At 46.3% G+C, this 19,545-nt stretch overlaps 2 protein-coding genes across 5 annotated transcripts in view; both read right to left on the bottom strand.

Annotated features, from left to right (window-relative positions):
* USP8 (ubiquitin specific peptidase 8) overlaps positions 1 to 19,545 on the bottom strand; it is a 144,577-nt gene that overhangs the window by 74,372 nt on the left and 50,660 nt on the right. Inside the window, exon 1 of one of the 4 annotated variants that reach the window (XM_002717801.5) lies at positions 6,143 to 6,319. The exons of the other annotated variants lie outside the window; for them this stretch is intronic. The gene's annotated coding sequence lies outside the window, so the exon portion shown is untranslated. Of the gene's footprint in view, positions 1 to 6,142; positions 6,320 to 19,545 lie in introns of those variants that run through there. 4 annotated transcript variants of the gene reach the window in all.
* On the bottom strand, positions 18,551 to 19,089 carry LOC100354792 (histone H3.3A-like). The gene has a single exon (XM_070054196.1). The coding sequence runs from the start codon at positions 18,996 to 18,998 to the stop codon at positions 18,588 to 18,590; it is 411 nt and encodes a 136-aa protein (XP_069910297.1). The 5' UTR covers positions 18,999 to 19,089; the 3' UTR covers positions 18,551 to 18,587.

Below are 19,545 nucleotides of genomic sequence, written 5' to 3'. Positions count from 1 at the left end.
TGTGAGAAAAATAAAAGTACTATAGAAATTATTAGGAAATAATATGTTGACATGTCTGTGTCCCTGACACCCACTTCAATAGTCCTCACATAGTCAATACTTAATAACTGTTTGTTAATAATAATTAAATTAGGTAAGGAGGGAGTCATACACACACATAAATACACTCTAACCTATGAAATGTGAAGAACAGTGCTGCTAACCAAAAATTAATACTGTCATTGAAAAACTATCATTTTACAGCAGCACTTCTCAATCACACTACTCACATTCTGGACCAGAAAAACTTCTGTTGACAACTGCTCCGTACATATAGGATGTTTAGCAGCATCCCTGGCTTCTATCCATTTAGCATCAGTAATACCCATTCTCCAATTGTGACAACTAAAAATACTGCCACATGTCCCCTAGGGGGCAAAATTATCCCCCAAATAGGAACTACTGATTCTCAAGAAAGTAGGCAATTCAATTTTGAACATGCTGGGTATATCCTAAATGTACAACACCTACAGAAAACTGTGTGGATAGAGATGTAAATATGCAAATACAAAGCCAGTCTACTGAGAGACCAAACATTAAATCTATGTGTCAACTATTAAAAGTAAAATCAGGAAAATAGATCACCAAGTAAATGACTTCTTATTTCTCTAGAGTTGACAAGTTTACTTGAAGGGCTCAGAAATGGGGAACGTCCAAAAGGAATCATCAGAATTAAGAAAAAAGAGGGGCCCAGTGCTGTGGCGCAGCAGGTTAATAATGCCCTGGCCTGAAGCACCATCATCCCAGATGGATCCCAGTTCAAGACCTGGCTGCTCCTATTCCAATCGAGCTCTCTGCTATGGCCTGGGAAAGCAGTAGAAGACAGCCCAAGTGCTTAGGCCCCTGCACCCACGTAGGAGAACCGGAAGAAGCTCCTGGCTTCGGATCAGCGCAGCTTCAGCCGTTTGTGGCCATTTGGGGAATGAACCATCAGATGGAAGATCTCTCTCTCTGCCTCTCCTCTCTCTGTGTAACTCTAACTTTCAAATAAATAAATAAATCTTAAAAAAAGAAGAAAAAGAAAAAATAGGAAAATACAACATCATGGAAACCAAGGAAAAAGAAAATTGAAAGGAATGCTTACAAAGTTCTTAGAAGAGGAAAACTGGGTAAAACAACTAGCCCTAGTTCTTAAGAGTGGCTGTATGAGCTGGTTTCAATTTGGTACACATTTAGGTTACCTACCTACAAAGTACAGTGCTGACAGATACAGGGTTACATCTCCTAACAAAGTATCTACCTTTTGGGACAAAAGATTAGTACACAATGGCAATACAAAGCAAAGAATGAGGGTACTTTTAAAAGTTTATGGAAATGGCTGGCGCCGCGGCTCACTAGGCTAATCTTCCACCTTGCGATGCCGGCACACCAGGTTCTAGTCCTGGTCAGGGCGCCGGATTCTGTCCTGGTTGCCCCTCTTCCAGGCCAGCTCTCTGCTATGGCCCAGGAGTGCAGTGGAGGATGGCCCAAGTACTTAGGCCCTGCACCCGCATGGGAGACCAGGAGAAACACCTGGCTCCTGGCTTCGGATCAGCGTGATGTGCTGGCCGGCCGTAGTGCACCGGCCGCGGCGGCCATTGGAGGGTGAACCAACGGCAAAGGAAGACCTTTCTCTCTGTCTCTCTCTCTCTAGCTGTCCACTCTGCCTGACCAAAAAAAAAAAAAAAAAGTTTATGGAAATGCACATTATGAAAAAACTATGTAAGGATATCACAGTATTTTATACCAAAATAAACTTCCCCTCTAATTTTTCCATGAACTTTCTGAAATATGCTTTTATGTTTAGTGCCATAATGTAGACACCAGCAAACTATGCCAAAGCCTCATTCTGGGGTGGGCTTTGAGGCGCAGATTAAGCTGCTACTGCAGCTTGGGGCTCCAACACAAGGTATCAGAGTGCTGGTTCAATCCTGGCTCACCTGGTTCCATTTTAACTCTGCTATTGCACCTGGGAAGCAGCAATGATGGCTCAGCTCATGAACGTGGGTTTCTGCCATCCATGTGGGAGTCCCAAACGGAGTTCCTGGTTCCTGGATATGAACTGGCCCAGGCTCAGCTATTGCAGGCATTTGGGGAGTTAAGCAAAGCATGAAATCTCCCCCCCGCCCCATTACCCTATCTTTCAAACAGGCCATTCCTAAAAACAAACAAAAGTAAATTACTTTCCAGAGTAGCTATCTACATTTGTAACCTTAATTCATTTCTTGTTTGCTTTCGTTCATTATTAATTTTTTTTAACAGATGCAAAATAAATGAGCAGGGAACCAGAAAATACTGTCTACCAAAAACGGGCATGGTTCTCAATCTGAGCTGTAGAATCTTTTCTAAACTACTGATGCCCAGACCCCACTCTTAAACTGTTAACACAGAATCTCTGGGAATGGGGTTTATCCGTAGTTGCTATTGTTTTATGTATTATCTATTTGAATGGCAGAGACAGGGACAGAGCTCATCCATCCACTGGCTCACTCCTGAATACCTGCAACATCTGGGCCAGCACACAGCCAGGAGCTGGGAACTCAATCTGGGTCTCCCAACTGGGCGGAAGGGACCCAAGTACTTGAATTGTCACCTGCAGCCTCCCAGAGTGCACATTAGCAGGAAGCTGAAACTGGAAGCAGAGCCAGAACTGAAGTCAGGCACTCTGACACATGAAGTGGGCACGCGTAACACATGATGTGGGCATCCCAAGCAGCATCTTAACCTCTACACCAAATGCCCATTCCCAACAGACTTTTTTTAAAAACTCCTTAGCTGAGGGGCCAGCGTTGTGGTGTAGTGAGTTAAAGATCTGGCCTGAAGTGACAGCATCCCATATAGATGCTGGTTCAAGACCCGGCTGTTCATCTTCCGATCCAGCTCTCTGCTATGGTCTGGGAAAGCAGTAGAAGATGGCCCAAATCCTTGGGCCCCTTCACCCATGCAGGAAACCTGGAGGAAGCACCTGGGTCCTGGCTTCATATAGGTGCAGCTCCAGCCGTTTGTGGCCATCTGGGGAGTGAACCAGCGGACGGAAGACCTCTCTCCTGTGTCTCTACCTCTATAACTCTGTCTTTAAAATAAATAAAATAAATCTTAAAAAAAAAAAAAAACTCCTTAGATGAATTCTGCTGTGCAATTATGACTGGGAGCCATAAACATAAAGCGAAGATATAAACACATGTTGCCAAAAGCAATTAAATAGAAACATAACAATTTGTTTTTAGCTGAAATCAGCATCTTAACTCATATAATCCCCAACCTACAAAATTATGAGAAGTCTTTTTAACTTTTAAATTCCGTAACTGATTCATCAAAATAAGACCTCCAGGATTCCTATGCTTCTGTTTCTTAGGATTAATTTGTTCTGAATTTGGTATTATAATGTGTAATGACCTCATTTCATGATATTAGAAAGATGTGGATACACATAATTATTGGTATCATTCAGAGTTTAGTACTGTGAAAAACTAAATTGTGATATATCAAAAAAAGGCTAAAAAAAACAAGCTTAGTTATCTTGGCATTGTCTTTATTCACAGTACGTATTATTATACTTGAATCAGTACGGTTATAAAAATGGAATTCCAAATAAATTTGAAATAACATGTCACATTTACAATTAAGTAATTTAATATTACGGAAGTGTTAGTGGCCTTAATTTCATTTCCCATTAATTAATCCTATGACTTTAAGCAAATTCCTTAAATCTCAACACCAATGCTCCACAAATTGTAATGGGTTATGAAGCTATAAAGCGTTATCTTATTCTGCATCTATTATATACTCCAAACATGATTCCAACACAACTTTGCCATCAAAATTCTGGTGACCTGGGGACTGGCACTGTGTAGTAAAGCTGCCGCCTGCAGTGCAGGCATCCTATATGAGCACCAGTTCGAGTCCCGGCTGCTCTACTTCTGATCCAGTTCTCTGCTATAGCCTAGAAGGCAATGGAAGATGGACCAAATCCTTGGGCCCCTGCACCTGCGTGGGAAACTCTATAGAAGCTCCTGGCTTCAGATCGGCTCAGCTCCAGCCGATGCAGCCATTTGGGGAGTGAGCCCCGGCCCCTCTCCCTGCCTCTATAACTCCACCTTTCAAATAAACAAATAAATCTTTAAAAAGAAATTATGGTGACTCTTGATATTTTTCTCTTCAAATTGTAGAAGTCTATCATCTGACGGGGTGGAGGGCAGGGTGGAGGGCTTTCACTGCTCTAACCAAGAGAACAGGTTGGAAGTAACATTGTACCAATTTCTGAGTCCAGGATTTTAAGACACAAGCAATTTCCACTTCACGTCTCTTCAAACATGTTCAGAACCCACTTGCCATGATGTGTGAAGTCCACAACACATGAGCAGGCTCTCTGCAGGCATGCCAACTGACATACCCACATGATCCCCAGCCAACATCAATGGTCATCCATGTGAACCAGCCATCCAGGACACCCAGCACAGCTGAGCTTTCAGGTGCCCCCCCCCCAACTGCTGAACTGAATACAAATGCATGAAACCCTCAATGAGAACCACCTGCTGAAGCCAGCAGGTCTGGAGAAACAAGAAAGACATTAAGTTGCAGTTTTAAATCACTATGTTTTACAGTGAAGGGATAAGGAGCAATAGGTCACTGGAACAACACCAAGGAATTTTTTTTTACAATGCTGCCTCAATTGTGTCTAGCTTTATTAGCAACTCATATTTGAGCACTTTTCTTCCTTTCACTTGTACAAAACTGAGTGGATTTGCAAGTAGAAAAGTTCACAAAACACTAGACATTTTGTGAAAAAAAAAAAACCATATGCTGGCTTTACAACTATCTTAGTTTACAAAAGCCACTTGCTTCCTATTATGTTCATATTAATAAACAAATGCCCACAATGATTAATAAAGCTCAAGGACATACATAACAATTAGATGCTAAAATGACACCTTTAAATGTTTTTCTGTTAATTTTCCTCCTGCACTATTTTCTCAAACATGTCTCCAAAATTTCACTGATGACAGGGGCATGTGTTCTTTCACTATACTAGTATCCTTACTATCGAAATTTTTAAGATGCAGCTAATGTGTCATGAAAAAAAGAATACACATTTCAAGGCAGCCACACCAATATGCCAGACAGGACACAACCGACTTCACCGTCCACGTCCACATAGATTTACTAGCTCAGCCTTGGAGTGATGGGAAACTATCAAAATGCATAGTGAATGGCATTTAACACGGACTCTAAACGGAACCGGCTGAAAGGCAAAATCTGCTTACATAGCAAAGACGCAAAGGAAGCCTAGAAAAGGTACACTTGCTTAAAAAAAAAAAAATCACCTGGCATCTGTAATGGCTGCAGCAGGATAGACCCAAAACTAAGGATGCTCTGCAGATACAGAAAGAGAAGCATCCCTTTATTAGGCATCCCTTTCATCTGAAACCTTAGGAGCGCTTACCTAATTCCTTAGGCTCTGTGAGTCAGGTAAATATTGTTAGTGATTAAGTGACTTGTTCAAGGTCACAGTATGAACTGAGAGCAAGAAATAAACCCAGCGGTGTGGTCTGCAGCTCTCTGTATACATGCAATTCAGGGCTCTGATCATTTCCACAGGGGAAAGGCGGCGAAACCAACTTGTCTCACAACTCTAGGAGAGAAGGCACGTTTCTGGAAAGAAACGCTTGTATTTGAGGAAGTCCTGGTTTTTACTCTGACAAGCTTACAGGGTCTTTAAACCCATACTTAGACTTCACTAGATACAAGTGTGACTGAGGCAGAGAAGCAACTGAGAAACCCACTTGTATTAAGGCCTGGGACTGTAGGGAGCCGAGAACCAGAAAACGGAAGCAAGAGGAAGGAGGTCAAAGGCAGGTCTAAGTGTCCAAAAAGACAGCAGGAACTAGTCCAGGCCACCTTCCGGGGCGAAAACAACACAGGACACTCACGGGACAACCCTGGTGGGCCGCGGGGAAGACTCGCGGGTGGGCCTTTCCCGCACAAGCCAGTTGTTTCACGGTTGTCCCACCCCTCTCCGCGGACAGGGCTGGTCTCCTGGGTGACCAGCAGCTGGCGGAAGGAAAGGGGCTCACTGACGACAGCTTCCCGGGAAACAGAAGCCAGGGCCCAGACCTGCACTCACCGTGGTACCGGGCGCGCTGCACTACCGCCAGTCTCCTTGCCAAAGGCCCATCTCCCAACAACCCGAAGGAGAATTAGCCTTCGCTACCCCGACGGAAGCCAGCCCGGCTCATCCCCTTTTCCCGATTTGCATTGCGTGGCGGCGCGCCGCGTCTCCAGACGTCACGGCGGGGGCGGGGCCTCATGCGTAGCCGTGACTCCTCCTCCTTGTGAGGGGCTCGCGGGAGGGCAGGAAGGACGTTTTGGGTGGACTGCCGCGGCCCGGCCGCGCTGAGCTGGGTCCAGTGCCACGCCGCGTCTGGGCTTTGCCGCAGCAGAAGGAACAGGGTTTCTTTTGCATCTCTTAAATACGTGTTTTCCTTAGATTGGAAACTGGGGGCCGGGAGGACTGGAAGAGGGATTTGAATGCAACCCTGCCTAAACTTTCTCGGAAGTCTCAGGTCATGATCCTAAAACACATTTTTATGTATACATTTAGCGTTCCTTTAAGGCCCGGGTTTAGAAAAACGAATCTCGCTAGCTGATCTGTGTGGTCTTGTAGATAAAGGTGGCCCTGTGCCCCTTGATTTTCCGTAAAGACAAAGTCGCTTTGGATGGGGCTGCTGGCTGCGTCCACCAAGTCCCCTGGGCGAGTGCAGGTTCTAATGGACGGGCAGTCTGGACGGGTGGTCTACAAAATGCCTTAAGCGAAAGTGTGTGCCAGAGAGTTGTTCAAAAACTCTCTAATTAATACATCCAAAGCGTGTACCCCCAACAGTGTTTCACGAAAGTAATACATGCAAAAACAGTATTGTGGTTCCTTTACATCTAAGTGATAGATTGTTCATGCACACTACTTGTATTCACATATAAGCATGTGCAAAAGGAGTATTGTCATTTTCTTTTAAGGTTTATTTATTTGAAAGGTACAGTTACACAGAGGGAGAGACAGAGAGAGAGAGATTCCCTCCTCTGGTTCACTCCCCAGATGGCTGCAATGGCTGGGGCTGGGCCAGATCAAAGCCAGGAGCCCACAGCTTCTTCCAGTCTCCCACGTAAGTGCAGGAGCCCAAGCACTTGGGCCATATTCCACTATTTTCCCAGGCATATTTGCAGGGAGCTGGATCAGAAGTTGAGCAGCTGGGTCTCCAATCGGCACCCATAAGGATACTGGCATCAAATGTAGCAGCTTTACCCACTATGTCATGATGCCAGCTCATTGTCACTCTTTTATACCTAAGTGATACCCTATTTGTTTCCACAAAACATGTGAGATTGACATAATTAACATATACATTGTGATGTCAAAATACTTAATAAATAGGAAGCCTTGGTAAAATTTTCATAAAGAAGGAAGAAAACTGTATCTGTATTTTGAGGGTGGTCTTAGGAAAGAAATTTTTCTTTTTTTTCCTGCTGAGGATTTTGATGGGTATGCAAGGAGAAACTCAGTGCTGAGTTGGGGAATAAGGCACCAAAACAAAAAACATGAGGCTGGCATTGTGGCATAGTAGATTAAGCTGCTACCTGTGATGCTAGACTCCTCTAGCGGGCAACCCATGTGAGCGCTCGTGCCAGTCCAGTGGCTCCACTTCCAATCCAACTCCCTGCTGATGTACCTGGGGAAGCAGCAGAAGATGGCCCAAGTACTTGGACCCCTGCCACTTGCATGGGACACCAGGATGGAGTTGCAGACTCCTGGCTTCAGCCTGGCCCAGCTATGGCCATGTGGACATCAGTGAACCAGAGGAAGATTCCCATCCCACCCTCCAGTCTCTCCTCTTTGTAACTGTCTTACAACTAAGTAAATCTGTAAACAAACACAAGATGAACTTGGAGTGCTGTGACAATCTGAGAGAGAAGACAGCAGGAATGTGAAGTGAAAGAGGAAGAGAGAAGCCACAGGAGGGAATTAACCAATGAAAGTCTCTGGTGACGGGGTCCCAGAAAGGTTTTAGTAAGTAGAACTCTAATACTCACATGGTTATTTTTGTTGCTTTGGTGTAACTCTGCCACAACTCCCCCTGTAGGTGGAATTCCCCTACTTCCCCAAAACTTTAGTCAGGTTTGCTGGAAAACGAGTCATCTGCCATGAGTTTTTCTGAAAACTAAGGAAAAATTCCACATGTGGATTGATGAGTGTGGGGAGCAACCGGACTAGACTGAGTTACTGGAATTAAGACTTATTCTATGCATCTGCTCTCCCACAATATGGCGCTGGGAGAGAAGTAAACAGCTTCCGCACAGCTGCCTCCAGTTCAACTAATAAACTGTAGGACTTGCTATTGATTGGAGGAGAGCAGCGTACTCGGCGTGTGGGCAGCCGAGTTAGGATTGGCGGAGGAGGACTATAAAGGAGGGGAGAGACGGCATGCACCGGGAACATCTAAGGGGAACATCTAGCTGAAGGAACACCTGTGCAGCCCCCGAGAAAGCCGGCCGGCGGTGTGCCGCTCCCCTGCGGAAGTGGGGAATGTGGCCAGGGGGAACTGCCCTTCCACGGAGGTGGAAGGGATAGTAGCCAACCCGGGAAGAACCAGCAGCAAACCCGGGGAGGGCCGAGCAGACGAAAGAACAGCGCAGGGTCCTGTGTCGTTCCTCCACGAAGAGGGGGAGCGACATAGTGGTGCCGTGACTCGGATAGGAAACCTAGCTCGGATAGGAAACCTAGGACGGATAGGAAACTTAGGAGGGAAGAAACGGGAAGAACTGGGAAAATATCGGAGAGAGAGACTAGCAAACAGCCTAGGGAAAATATCGGAGAGAGAGACTAGCAAACAGCCTAGGGAAAAGCCGGACGAAAAAGGTGCCGGAAGAAGCTATTGAAAGCCTAGGCATAGACTCAGATACGGACTACGGGGGGAAGCTGGGAGAAATCTCTAAGGTCGAAAGCGAAAGTGAAAGCTAGAACAAACAGACTCGGATACGGACTGTGGGGAGAGGCCAGGAGAAATGAAGGAGGAATATTGTTGGAGGAAAGCTTGGGGAAACATACCGGGTAGAGAAAAATGTTAGGGAAATTGAAGCCGTGGGGGGCAGGCCAAGGCGGACACGAAAGCCACTTTGGGATTCTCAAGTTAGCCCGGGAATAGGGGGCGAAAAGTTGAAACCAGAAGCTGAAACGTAAGCCAGATTGGGATCCGTCTGATTAGCCCGGGGAGCAAAGGACGGGAAGCCAAACCGTGGGGCGGAGACGTAAGCTGGGTTGAATTCGCCAGGCTAGCCCGGGGAACTTAGATTGAATGCTAGTGGCGGACACGTAAGCTACGCTGTGTGACTCGCGGAAGCTGCCGCGTGCAGAGAGAGCACGGGGCGTGACTAGATAGGGAACGGGGCTGGCGCGAGGCCGTGGTTCAGACGCGAAAGGGTTAAGTGCGAGACTGCGGAGTGTGCGCGCAAAGCGGGCTGAAGCGGCTCAGCCAAGCCGCGGAGAAATAGCCTCGGGGCGGAGCCTGCCGGCAGGACGAGGCGCCGGAAAGCTGCGGGGATAAGAGAAACAGAAGTTTAGAAGTAAAGTGAGAGAAATAGGAATGCTGGAAGATAGAAGTAAAATGGGAGAAATAGGAATGCCCGGAGATAGAGAAATAGAGAAATAGAAAGGCCTCCCTACAACACTGCAATGTGAGAGCTTGGATTCGGTCTGCCTGATTAAGTGAGGCGATGAGCATGATGAGCACCTGCGGCGGCTAGCAGCTTATGCGCCGCAGGTCACCGAAGACAGGCACGAATTAACATCAGTAAGGCCTCCCCACAAAAAGGCAATGAGAAGGCTTGGATTCGGTTTGCCTGATTGTTAGGGCTTGTAAGCCCCTGCGGGCAGAGCAGAGCATGCGCTGCAGGGCACCGAACACAGGCACGCATCAGCGCCTAAAAACCTCCTCACAACATGGCGAAGAGAGGACCCGGATTCGGTTTGCCTGATTGATAGGACTTGTAAGAGCCTGTGGCAACTCTAGCAAGTAGAGCAGAGTGTGTGCCGCGGGACACCGAAGACAGGCGCGTATCAACGCCAAAAAATAAAAAGAAAGGGGGATCTGTGGGGAGCAACCGGACTAGACTGAGTTACTGGAATTAAGACTTATTCTATGCATCTGCTCTCCCACAATATGGCACTGGGAGAGAAGTAAACAGCTTCCGCACAGCTGCCTCCAGTTCAACTGATAAACTGTAGGACTTGCTATTGATTGGAGGAGAGCAGCGTACTCGGCGTGTGGGCAGCCGAGTTAGGATTGGCGGAGGAGGACTATAAAGGAGGGGAGAGACGGCATGCACCGGGAACATCTAAGGGGAACATCTAGCTGAAGGAACACCTGTGCAGCCCCCGAGAAAGCCGGCCGGCGGTGTGCCGCTCCCCTGCGGAAGTGGGGAATGTGGCCAGGGGGAACTGCCCTTCCACGGAGGTGGAAGGGATAGTAGCCAACCCGGGAAGAACCAGCAGCAAACCCGGGGAGGGCCGAGCAGACGAAAGAACAGCGCAGGGTCCTGTGTCGTTCCTCCACGAAGAGGGGGAGCGACAGATGAGTACAAGAGAAACCAGGCACAAGATGACAAGATTGTTCCCAAACTGAGCTAAGGTGATACAAGTCAAGAATATTCCTAGGGAATTCATAGAAGTCTTGGGTTGGGGCCAGCACCTGTAACACCGGCATCCCATCTAGTATAATCAGTGGTCTGTACTTACTGGTTACGTGTTCTATGCCAGGCATTGTTTTACACTTGATCTTAGCCAAAAGGCCAAGAAGTGATTAGGCATTGTTTTGAGTTCAGATTATAAAGTCCCTGCTCAACCCAGAGCTGACTTACATTCCAGTGGGGGAGATGTACAATAAACAAATACATATATGCTGTGCCGAGTAGTTTTAAGTGCTCGGAAGAAAATTAAAACAGGATAAAGGGCCAAAGAGGAGATTGTCACTGAAGGGCCAGCTGAGAAAGTGACATTTCTCTAGAGCTGTCAGTGAAGACAGGGGACACGCCATGGATCCAGCTGGGACAAGAACATCCTGGAAGTGAGGCAACAAAAATGGGTGTGTGGAGGAACAGTAAGGAGGCCACATTGCTGGCACAGAGTGAGTGAGTGCATGAGGAACGGAGCGAGACCAAGGTAGAAGATATTCACAGAGGGATGGGGAAGAAGTAGAGCACAGGTTATATGTGTCCTTTAGGTTACTAAGACATGTGTCCAGAATAATGCAGGAAATCAATCACATTTATGAATCGTTTGTGAATAATTTATGAAAAATTCAACTTCCATGCATATGACAGAATTTACATTATTTACAATCTTCAGCCCAATTGTTTTATTTATTTTTGTTATAAAGATGTATTTATTTTAAAAAAGCAGAGTTACAGGGAGAGGGAGCAAGAGAGGATATCTTCCATCCTCTGATTCACTCCCCATCAGAGCCACAATGCTGGCCCCATCCCAATAGCCTTTCTCCACAACACAAGTATCTTGTGGTTCCTTTAATTATCACTTACTCTGTTCTACTTATCTGTTTTTTTATTTCATAAATAAAAATAACAATTAACATTGTTAATTTTTTTAGAAAAAAGAAATTTAAGGCCGGCGCCGCGGCTCACTAGGCTAATCCTCCGCCTAGCGGCGCCGGCACACCGGGTTCTAGTCCCGGTCGGGGCGCCGGATTCTGTCCCGGTTGCCCCTCTTCCAAGCCAGCCCTCTGCTGTGGCCAGGGAGTGCAGTGGAGGATGGCCCAGGTGCTTGGGCCCTGCACCCCATGGGAGACCAGGAAAAGCACCTGGCTCCTGGCTCCTGCCATCGGATCAGCGCGGTGCGCCGGCCGCAGCGCGCCAGCCGCGGCGGCCATTGGAGGGTGAACCAACGGCAAAGGAAGACCTTTCTCTCTGTCTCTCTCTCTCACTGTCCACTCTGCCTGTCAAAAAATAAAAAAATAAAAAAAAAAATTTAAAAAAAAAAAAAAAGAAAAAAGAAATTTAACAGTTTATTTGAGCACGAAAGGATTCATGAATCAGGCAGCGCTCAAAAGTGGAAGCGGGGCCAGGCATATGGCTCAGCGGTGAGGTTGCTGCTTGGGATGGCCACATCCCACATGGCGTTGCCTGGTTTCAGTCCCAGCTTCTCTACTTTCATTGCAGCTTCCTGCTAATATGCACCCTGAGAGGCAGCAGGTGATAACTCAAGGAGTTAGGGCCCTACCAGTCACGTGGAAGATGGAATTCCTGACCCCTCGCTTGGGCCTGGCCCAGACCTGGACGTGAACCAGCACATTGCAAATCTCTCTCCATCTGTCTCTTTGTGTGTGTTTCTTTGCCTTTCAAATAACCTGAAAACAACTTTTTAAAAATATTTATTTATTTTTACTTGAAAAACAGAGTGACAGGGAGAGAGACAAAGATCTTCCATGTACTGGTTCACTTCCCTAATGGCTACAACCACTGGGGCTGGGCAAGGCAGAAGGTAGGAACCTGGAACTGCATCCTGGTCTCCCATGTGGGTTTCAGGGACCGGAATACTCGGACCATCATCCACTGCTTCCTTAGGTGCATTAGCAGGTAGCTGGAGGGGAAATGGAGCAGCCGGGACTTGAAACCATCACTAATACAGAATGCAGGCATTACAGGTGGCAACTTAACCTAACACTGTGCCATAATGCCTGAAAATAAGTTTTTTTTTAAAAGATTTATTTATTTGAAAGGCTGAGTTACAGAGAGACAGAGATCTTCTATCTGCTGATTCTCTCCCAAAATGGTCTCAATGGCTGGAACTGGGCCAATCTGAAGCCAGGAGCCTGGAGCTTCTTCCAGGTCTCCCACGCAGGTGCAGGGACCCAAGGAGTTGGGCCAACCTCTACTGCTTTCCCAGGCCATGGCAGAGAGCTAGATTGGAAGTGGAGTACTGGGGACTCAAATTGGTGCCCATATAGGATGCCAGCACGGCAAGTGGCAGCATTACCTGCCTCACCACAGCACCAGCCCTTGAAAATAAACGTTAAAAACATCTTTAAAGAAAGCTGGAAGAAGTTCCAAGAGTTCTGCTTTAACAGCATAAGCAACATGTTTTTATAGGCTGAATATGGAAACAAAGGAAAGTGCTTTACTGAAGATAGCTAGATATTTTCTTTATTTGAATACGATATAGTAGAAAGTCTATCTAGTTATATAACTTGTGGGGAGCAACTCGGACTAGACTGTTACTGGAATTAAGACTTATTCTATGCATCTGCTCTCCCACAATATGGCGCTGGGAGAAGAGGAAACAGCTTCTACACAGCTGCCTCCAGTTCAACCAATAAGCAGCAGGAGCTGATCCTGATTGGAGGAGAGCAGCGTACTTGGCATGTGGGTAGCAGAGTTGGGATTGGTGGAAGAGGACTATAAAGGAGGAGAGAGACAACATGCACCAGGAACATCTAAGAGGAACACCTGAGGAACACCTGAGCAGCCCCCGAGAGAGCCGGCCGGCGGTGTGCCGCTCTCCCGCGGAAGTGGGGAAGGTGGCAGGGGGAACCGCCCTTCCACAGAGGTGGAAGGGTCGGTAGCCAACCCGGGAAGAACCAGCAGCAAACCCGGGGAGGGCCGAGCAGACAAAAGAACAGCGCAGGGTCCTGTGTCATTCCTCCACGAAGACGGGGAGCGACAATAACTAACAGCTAATAAGTTCTTTGAGAGGTAGAGAGACAGTAAGCGCCCAACTGCTGGTTCATTTCCCAAATGTCTGCAGCAGTGGGCCTGGCCAGGCTGAAGCTGGAAGCCAAGAACTCAGTTCAGGTCTCCTATGTGGCTGGCAGGGATCCAACTACTAGAGTTGTTATGTGCTACTTCCCCAGCAGGTACCTTGGCAGGAAGATGGAATTAGGAACAGATCTGGGACTGCTGCGTGAGACTCAAACCCTGGGCACTGTTACAGGATGCAGGCACCTCAACGGGTATCTTAACTGCTCTACCAAACACTAGCCCCACAAAATACACAACTTTTTGAGCACTAACATGACACTACAAGTGTGGTAACATCATGTTACAAGGTTGTAGTCAAAATGCTGCTGCACTAAAAATTTTGTGTAGGAGCCAGTGCTATGACACAGCAGATGGCAGGGACACAGGTACTTTTCTGCCTTCCCAGGAATATTAGCATGGAGCTGCATCAGAAGCAGAATAGCTGGACTTGAATTAGCTCTGTGATATGGCATGCTTGTCGTTGCAAGCATTTGCTTAACCTGCTGTACCACAATGGCCGCCTCAATATATATTATTCAAAACAGATGCTGAGAATCCTTATTGGAAGTGCTTGGGACTAGAAGTGTTTCAGAGTTCAGATTTTTGCAGATTTTGGATATATTATGAGATATTGTGGGGATGGGACCTAAGTCCAAACATGAAATACATTTATGTTTCATCTACTCCTTATACACTATTCCTAAAAGTAATTTTACACAATTTTTTAAAAGACATTTGTTATTTGTTTATAAATGGGTGGAGGCAGGGGAGACAGAGAAAGAGAGAGAAAACCTCTCATGCATTAGTTCACTCCCCAAATAACCACAAGAGCCAGGGCTAGGCCAGGTGGAAGCCAGGAGCCAGGAACTTCATCCATGAGTCCCACATGGATGGCAGAATCCCAAGCACTTGGGCCATCCTCCACTGCCTCCCAAGCCCAATAGCAGGAAGCTGGATGGGAAACAAAGTAGCCGGGACTCAAACTAGCACTCTGTCATAAGATGAAGCCATCCCAAGTGGTGGCTTAACCCACTGTGCCACAATGCCAGCCTAGGAAGCATCTAATTTAAAGATACTTCAAGTCAGTTTTACAACAGGGGCAAGCATTGCAGTGTAGCTGGTAAAGCTGCTGGCTGTAACGTGGGCATCCCATATGGGCACCGGTTGGAGCTCCTGCTGCTCCACTTCTGATCCAGCTCCCTGATGATGCACCTGGGAAAGCAACAGAAAATATCCCAATACCTTGGGCCCCTGCATCCATGTGGGAGATCAGGAAGAAGCTCCTGACTCCTGGCTTCGGATCTGCCCAGCTCTAGCCATTGCAGCCATTGGGGGAGTGAACCAGGGGATGGAAAGCTCTCTCTCTCTGCCTCTCCCTCTCTGTAACACTTTCAAATTAAAAAGATAATAATAAAAAACATGCTTGGAGGCTGTTTGATAACACATGCTTGAATCAATACTGTAGATCCAATACAGAAACCAGGGCTATCCAAATATATGGGATCTACCAGGCTCTCAGCAATCCATGGAGAGTTGTGTCTATACTGGATGGACATTGAGAAGTGTTCCAGAAAAGGGCCTAGGACCTCCTGCCCCCTTCACATATTTATGGAGGAGTTGGAAGGGAACGAGGATCAGGTGAGTAGTCTGGAAAACTCTGACTAATTTTCTGTTGCGATTAACATTTGGTTGGTTGAGGAAACAAGATGTTTGACACCGATCCCCTGGCTCTGGTTTCTACCGGAGACCTTACAGCCTCCCTGCTGAACCAGTTTGTGGCTAGCCTGCCTGATGAGGGCAAGCGTGTCCACGCTGCCCAGCAGACAGAATCAACCTCCAGTTTGTGTCCTGTAGGTGAGGAGAGGGATCCAGGAATTCACATTTGAAAATGTCCTTGGTGATTCTGATGCTGGTGGTCATGGATCCCACAGGAAGACATATTTCTTCCCATAGGCACAAGAGAACACTCTCTTCAATGTGAACTTATTTTTTAAATAACTATCTGTGAGAAATCTTGTGAAGGATATTTGCAATTTTAACTAGATGATGAAATTCTTTATATAGTTACTTTAGAGTTTATAATATTATCTCTGAAATATTTTTAAGTTTGAAATCTCTCAGTATCACTCTTTCATCTGCCAAGTACAGAGGTACCATGCTCAAACCATTTTTAAAAATTTATTTGAGAGGCAGAGAGAAAGAGAAAGAGCTCTCATCCATTGCTTTGCTCCCCAGTTGCTTGCAATGGCAGGGCTAGGCTGAGCTGAAACCAGGAGCCAGGAACTCAATCCATGCATCCCACATGGGTGGCACAAACTCAGCTATTTTAGTCACCATCACTGTCTCCCAGGGTCTGCATTAGCAGGAGCCAGAACCAGATATTGAATCCAGGACTCTGGATTAGGGAATTTTAGCCACTCCTCATTTCATTTTTTTTTAATTTTTTTTTTAATTTTTTTTTTTGACAGGCAGAGTGGACAGTGAGAGAGAGAGACAGAGAGAAAGGTCTTCCTTTGCCGTTGGTTCACCCTCCAATGGCCGCCGCGGCCAGCGCGTTGCGGCTGGCGCACCGCGCTGATCCGATGGCAGGAGCCAGGAGCCAGGTGCTTTTCCTGGTCTCCCATGGGGTGCAGGGCCCAAGCACCTGGGCCATCCTCCACTGCACTCCCTGGCCACAGCAGAGGGCTGGCCTGGAAGAGGGGCAACCGGGACAGAATCCGGCGCCCTGACCGGGACTAGAACCCGGTGTGCCGGCGCCGCTAGGCGGAGGATTAGCCTAGTGAGCCGCGGCGCCGGCGCCGGCCTTCCTCATTTCATTTTTAATGGTTCTTTTTGTAGTAGAAATGTACGACGATGCAGTGCTTGCCTGGTGGATAGTTTTTCTGCATCAGCTTTTCTGTTTCAGTTTTGTTATAGAGATGTAAATATATTAAGCATGTAGATATACAGTGAGAGTATGAGCATATATCCTCAGTGTGTCATACCAGTACGTGAACTGGATAAGTATTTTTGACTTCTGCACAAAGGTGAGGATTTTTAGAATATAATAGAATTAAGTGTCCCTGTCTATGTCTAGTATATGAATGCCTAAAAATAGAATTACTACTTGAGCCTGTTTACATGTCTATGTAAAAAGAATGTGATGATGGACGATATGGAAATAATTCATAAGTAAATGTTTTTCACCTCTTCATGACAGATCAAGTGATTTAAATTTTCTCCTGAGGTCCCAGCCTGTCCCTCAGCCCCAGCTGTGCTTCAGCCCTGCCTGTCTTACCCAAATAGCACTCCCTTTCCATGCAGCTTCTGTCGAAACTACCCCTCAGAACTAGCATCACTCAGAACCACACTGGCAAAAATAATCAACGTGGCTGCTGGTTGTGTCCCTGTAATGAGCTGCAGCTCATTCTAATGTCATTATAATAAAACTGTCATGGCTGACACTCTTACTCCCATCATGTACTTGATTCCATGATGCTTCTGAGTTCCAATAAAGGGTAAGGAAAGGTGATACTCAAGTCCCACCTCAAATTCCACCCCCTGTGAATATTCAATTAAACCCCACCTCAGACACCACCTTCTGTGCCTTCAGATCATATCAATGGATGATCCTGAACCTTGATGAGCGCAGCTCATGGTTGTTTTTTTTTTTTTTTCCCAAAGATTTATTTATTTGAGAAGCAGATTTACAGAAAGAGAGAGGAGAGACACAAAGAGAAAGATCTTCCTTCCACTGGTTCACTCCCCAGATAGCCACAATAGCCAGGGCTGGGCCAGGCCAAAGCCAGGAGCCAAGAGCTTCATCTGGACCTCCCCAGATGTGGGTGCAGGGGTCCAAGGACTTGGGCCATCTTCCACTGTTCTCCCAGGTGCATTAGCAGGGAGCTGAATTGTTAGTAGAGCAGCCAGGACTCCAACCTGCACCCAAATGGGATGCTGGTGCTGCAGGCGATAGATTTACTTGCTCTGCCACAGTGCTGGTGCCCTAAATAAGAACATGTTTAAACACACACACACACACACACACACACACACACATCTGGGGAGGCAGGCATGCATTGTTTACATTAATTCTAAATTAACCATAGATAAGAGGGGTGGAATTACATGATGGGTAAGGGGAGATTAGGGATGGGAGAGGTATCTAGAAAGAAAGCTAATTGTTGCTTTTGGATTGGCTGGAGTTGGTAATCAGAATATCTATACTTGTGTGTCAATAGGATGCAAAGGCCCTAATCATCCTAATGGGATTTTTTTTTATAGTTTAATGTATTTTAATAGCAAACTTACAGGAACAGCACAGAAGACAGACAACATTAAAAACATGTACTTGTATGTAGGACAACTCAGTTAGAAAAGTATAGTGAATGGATGGAATCTACTGTATGATAAAAATGCTACAAACACCATTTAGTTGCCGTCAATAAGAAATTTACTTGTTTTAAAAAAATCCAAATGCTGGCCTTGTCCAGAAAAATTTAACAGGTTTATTTATAATTGTTATAAAGTTGAACTGCTGAAACTTGTTCACTGAAACATTTTGACTTGCATTAATGCTTTACGTCCCCGCATTTATATTAAAAATCCACACACAAATGAAAATGGAAAAACTGCCAATACCTGATTTCTGTCCCCTATTTTCCACTCGCAATCATATACTTAGGTACCTTTTGACCCATGGGAAAAAATATCTAATGTTCAGAACTACCAATAACAGGAAGAAGAGAAAAAAAAATTTTTGAGAATGAAATGTTTCCCGTCATAGTGGATTCTTAAGCACGTTCTCCACGTATGCAGCGTGCTAGCTGGATGTCTTTTGGCATAATTGTTACACGTTTGGCATGGATAGCACACAGGTTGGTGTCTTCAAAAAGGCCAACCAGATAGGCCTCACTTGCCTCCTGCAAAGCACCAATAGCTGCGCTCTGGAAGCGCAGATCTGTTTTGAAGTCCTGAGCGATTTCTCGCACCAGACGCTGGAAGGGGAGTTTGCGAATCAGAAGCTCAGTGGACTTCTGATAACGTCTGATTTCACGAAGTGCCACAGTACCGGGCCTGTAACGATGAGGTTTCTTCACCCCTCCAGTAGAGGGCGCACTCTTGCGAGCGGCTTTTGTAGCCAGTTGCTTCCTGGGTGCTTTACCACCAGTCGATTTGCGGGCAGTCTGCTTTGTACGAGCCATGGTATAAAGACCTCCTTACTTAACCCCCCTTCTTCGGCTGGAGCTCGGCGAGCGAGAGGCGGCACTGGCGTTAGAGAGCGACAGCGGCGCGGCGGCTGCGAACACAATTGAAAGATCCCTAATAGGATTTAAGTCAAAGTTTCAACATAGTCTTTTTCCTTGTTTCAGCTGTTAGCTGAATAACTTCCCTTATCTCTAGCCTACTTTCCATCCTCTGGCCCTTGTAATGTAAGTGTAGGACATTTTAGAATTTTTATTAAATTACCAAGTAGACAAAGTCACTTTAAAAAATCACTGTGTCATCGAATCTGATTTATGCTTGAAACGTCACCATTAAAGATTCGTTCCTTGGGATGGGCGTGTAGCACCAGTGGTTAAGCTGTCACTTGAGATACCTGCATTCCATGTTGGAGTTCTGGGTTTGATTCCTAGGTTCCCCTCCTGATTCCAGTGTCTTGCACACCTGGAAGGCAGCAGGTGACAGCTCAAGGCCTTGGGTGCCTGCCACCCACAGAAAAGGTTCAGCCCGAGATCCCTGCATGGGCTT

This window comes from Oryctolagus cuniculus, chromosome 12 (assembly GCF_964237555.1).
Source record: "Oryctolagus cuniculus chromosome 12, mOryCun1.1, whole genome shotgun sequence".
Lineage (NCBI taxonomy): Eukaryota > Metazoa > Chordata > Mammalia > Lagomorpha > Leporidae > Oryctolagus > Oryctolagus cuniculus.
This window is presented reverse-complemented; position numbering and strand designations above follow the sequence as displayed.